Here is a 3,737-nt window from a genome sequence, read left to right on the forward strand (position 1 = left end):
CCTGTAGTCCCAGCAACTCGGGAGACTGAGGCAGGAGAACTGCTTGAACTCGGGAGGCAGGGGTTGCAGCGAGCTGAGATTGCGCCACTGCGCTCCAACATGGCGACAGTGAGACTGTCTGAAAAAAACAAAAAAAACCCTCACATATACATATATGTATATGTGTGTATACACCATTTATTTAAGAGACAGGGTCTTAGTCTGTCACCCAGGCTAGAGTGCAGTGATACAATCACTCACTGTAACCTCAAATTCCTGGGTCAAGTAATCCTCCCATTTCAGCTTCCCAAGGAGCAGGGACTACAAGCATGTACCACCATGCTTGACTGATTTTTCAAAATTTTTGTAGACACAGGGTCTCACTATGTTGCCCAGGCTGGTCCTGAACTGCTGGACTCAAAAGTGATCCTCCCACGTTAGCCTCCCATAGGGCTGGGTATTTATTTGAGTAACATCAAGATTGGTTTCCACTATGTGGTTTCAGGTATATATACCACCCATGACACATGTCAGAAGCTAGAGATTAGAGGGAGATGAGAGTTTACAAAAGGAAGGAAAAAAATTTAAAGAAAACAGAGCAGGGCATTGTTTGCCTGAGGGAGAAGCACTAGCATCTAACCACAGGTCTGTAAAAGGAACAGTATGACAGGCAGGTGGAGTAAAGGGTGGTGTATGGAATCAAGGAGAACCATTCCACAAGTGCCATCCCAGCAAGTCAGCAGATAATGAGAACCTCCAAGCTGCAGACTGGCAGGAACTGAACGGGACGGCAAATCTAATGAGGAGTGAAAACGTCTGCCAATCTTATAAGACCCAGGAAGAAAGTAATTCGTCAGAAACCTGACAGTGGAACTAGGGAAAAAAGCCTTTCCAAATACACGCTAGAAGTGGCAAGCGCTTCTACCCTGAGAGGGCAGAGCAGAAAAGACACAAGCAGCAAGCTTTCAATAAACGTCCGTGAAAGAACGTTAAAATCCCATCCCACTGAGGTTACACTTCACTCTTTTATCCTCTTCAGCTTTATCCTGTAATTGTTTCTTTTTTTTGTTTTGTTTTAAGATGGAGTCTTGCTCTGTTGCCCAGGCTGGAGTGCAGTGGTGCCATCTCGGCTCACTGCAAGCTCTGCCTCCCGGGTTCACGCCATTCTCCTGCCTCAGCCTCCCGAATAGCTGGGATTACAGGTGCACGCCACCACACCTGCCTAATTTTGTAATTTTAGTAGAGATGGGGTTTCACCATGTTGGCCAGGCTGGTCTTGAACTCCTGACCTCAAGTGATCCATCCACCTCTGCCTCCCAAAGTGCTGGGATTATAGGCGAGAGCCACCGTGCCCAGCCAGGCCTATGTGTTTGATTCCTGAGCCTCTTGCAGATATCTGATATTGGAACTTTCTCCCTATAGCAATAGTCTTTTTTTTTTTTTTTTTTTGAGGCAGTCTCGCTCTGTAGCCAGGCTGGTCTCAAACTCCTGACCTCAGGTGATCCACCTGCCTTGGCCTCCCAAAGTGCTGGGATTACAGGCGTGAGCCACCGTGCCCAGCCAGGAAACCAGTTATATTTTGATTGGTTTCTCCTTGCCCTTGTCCTGATATTGTTGTTACCTTGCCAACCAGTCATTCAGTATATAAACAATGCTATCAGAAAGTCAGAGGCCATTTCCCTTACTCCCACCTCTAGTCGACCTCTCATTCCCAAGCTCCCTATCTGGAAACTAAACCACTTTTAGCCTGTTCCAAAATCTAGGGAAAGTAGGGTAAAGCTGGATGAATGCACAGGATCGGAGAAACTTAATACACTACACTATACTTATATGAAAGCATCTATATGAGGCTGAATATATACAAAATATTTGAACTGTTCCTTAGGAGTTACACAAAGTAAGTGAACCTGACCATATAATTTATGTTGGTCTGTAAAAGAGAAAAAATGGGTTTAGGACTCAGGAAAAATGGAGGCAGAGATACATAGTTGAAATGCTTCAGTTAAACATTACTGGTCACTGGCTTAGAGGTCATGGTTATACAGAATTTTTTTTAAAATCCTAACAAACAATATATATATGCCCAGAGCCCCCCGGTTCTGCACACAAGAGCTGGATTTACATATAACCTGCAAAGTGTCCAAATGGTTAATTATTTAGCACTAAGTATCAAGCAAATACACATTCCAAGTTAAACAAAATGGATTTTCATCTACTTTAAATCAAATATATTCAGAAAGGGTTTAAAACACAATAATTGATTCAACCTGAGAAAGCTGATTTTTCAAAAACCCACAATAATTAAAATTGAAAGTAAAATAAGACATAGATTGATCTTGCCACTCACCTATGCAGTTAAAGAAAATATTACAAAATCACTGTATTTTACAAAATACACTTTTATTTTTTGGAATACATTTTACAAATAAATATTAAAATTTACACACGTAACAGTAAATCTCAAATACAGGCATAAAATTATTTTAATATAATTTACAAACCTGTGCAAAAATCTTAACAAGTCGTGAGTTGTGTGAGGGTCGAATTTGCAAATATTCTCTCCACCACTGCTTAGCATATACAAGAAATAATCGCTCTTTCTCTGCAGTTTTCTGACGTTCCAAAGCAAGCTTGAAATTTAAAAAAATATTTTTCAATTTCTATTCATAATCCTTAATTACTACCAAATATGTAACAAATTTATCTACTTCTCTACCTCATTACCACCCTAATCTGAGTCATCATCATCTCCTATAAGAGCCTCCTGACTTCCCGAAGTTCTACACTTACCCCTAGTACAATCCAGTCTCCATACAATAGTCATAAGTCACCTTTTTTTCCTCCCAAGACAGAATTTTTTTTTTTGGTTGGCGGGATGCAGTCTCACTCTGGCGCCCAGGCTGGAGTGCAGTGGCGTGATCTCAGCTCACTGCAACCTCCGCCACCCACATTCAAGCAATTCTCCTGCCTCAGCCTCCTGTGTAGCTGGGACTACAGGCGCGTGCCACCAAACCTGGCTAATTTTTTTTTTTTGTATTTTTAGTAGAGGCAGGGTTTCACCACATTGGTCAGGCTAATCTCAAACTCCTGACCTCATGATCCGCCTGCCTTGGCCTCCCAAAGTGCTGGGATTACCGCACCTGGCCCAGAAATTTTTTAATAGTAAATCATACAGGCCGGGCGTGGTGGCTCACGCCTGTAATCCCAACACTTTGGGAGGCCGAGACGGGCGGATCACGAGGTCAGGAGATCGAGACCATCCTGGCTTGGCCTCCCAAAGTGCTGGGATTACCGCACGGCCCAGAAATTTTTTAATAGTAAATCATACAGGCCGGGCGTGGTGGCTCACGCCTGTAATCCCAACACTTTGGGAGGCCAAGGCAGGTGGATCATTTGAGGTCAGGAGTTTGAGACCAGCCTGGCCAACATGGTGAAACCCTGTCTCAACAAAAAATACAAAAACTAGCTGGGGATGGTGGTACACGTCTGTAATCCCAGCTACTCAGGAGGCTGAGGCAGGAGAATTGCTTGAACCCAGGAGGAAGAGGTTGCCGTCAGCCGAGTTCATGCCACCGTACTCCACTCTGGGCAATGGAGTGAGACTCCATCTCAACAAAACAAAACAAAACAAAACATACTGTCATTCTCTTGTTTAACACACTTCATTCTCGGCCGGGCGCGGTGGCTCAAGCCTGTAATCCCAGCACTTTGGGAGGCCGAGACGGGCGGATCACGAGGTCAGGAGATCGAGACCATCC

The 3,737-nt window shown here is 43.9% G+C and overlaps 1 protein-coding gene across 1 annotated transcript in view; it reads right to left on the minus strand.

Moving 5' to 3' along the window:
* The window catches only part of LOC105527011 (centrosomal protein of 76 kDa-like), a gene marked incomplete at its 5' end in the record, with an annotated part of 4,371 nt that extends 1,732 nt beyond the window's left edge, over positions 1–2,639 (minus strand). Inside the window, one exon of the mRNA XM_011963190.1 lies at positions 2,481–2,639. Coding sequence (XP_011818580.1) covers positions 2,481–2,639 — 159 coding nt within the window. The remainder of the gene's footprint in view (positions 1–2,480) is intronic.
* Between the last annotated feature and the right edge of the window lie 1,098 nt (positions 2,640–3,737).

This window comes from Colobus angolensis, unplaced genomic scaffold (assembly GCF_000951035.1).
Source record: "Colobus angolensis palliatus isolate OR3802 unplaced genomic scaffold, Cang.pa_1.0 Scaffold6006, whole genome shotgun sequence".
NCBI classification, from domain to species: domain Eukaryota; kingdom Metazoa; phylum Chordata; class Mammalia; order Primates; family Cercopithecidae; genus Colobus; species Colobus angolensis.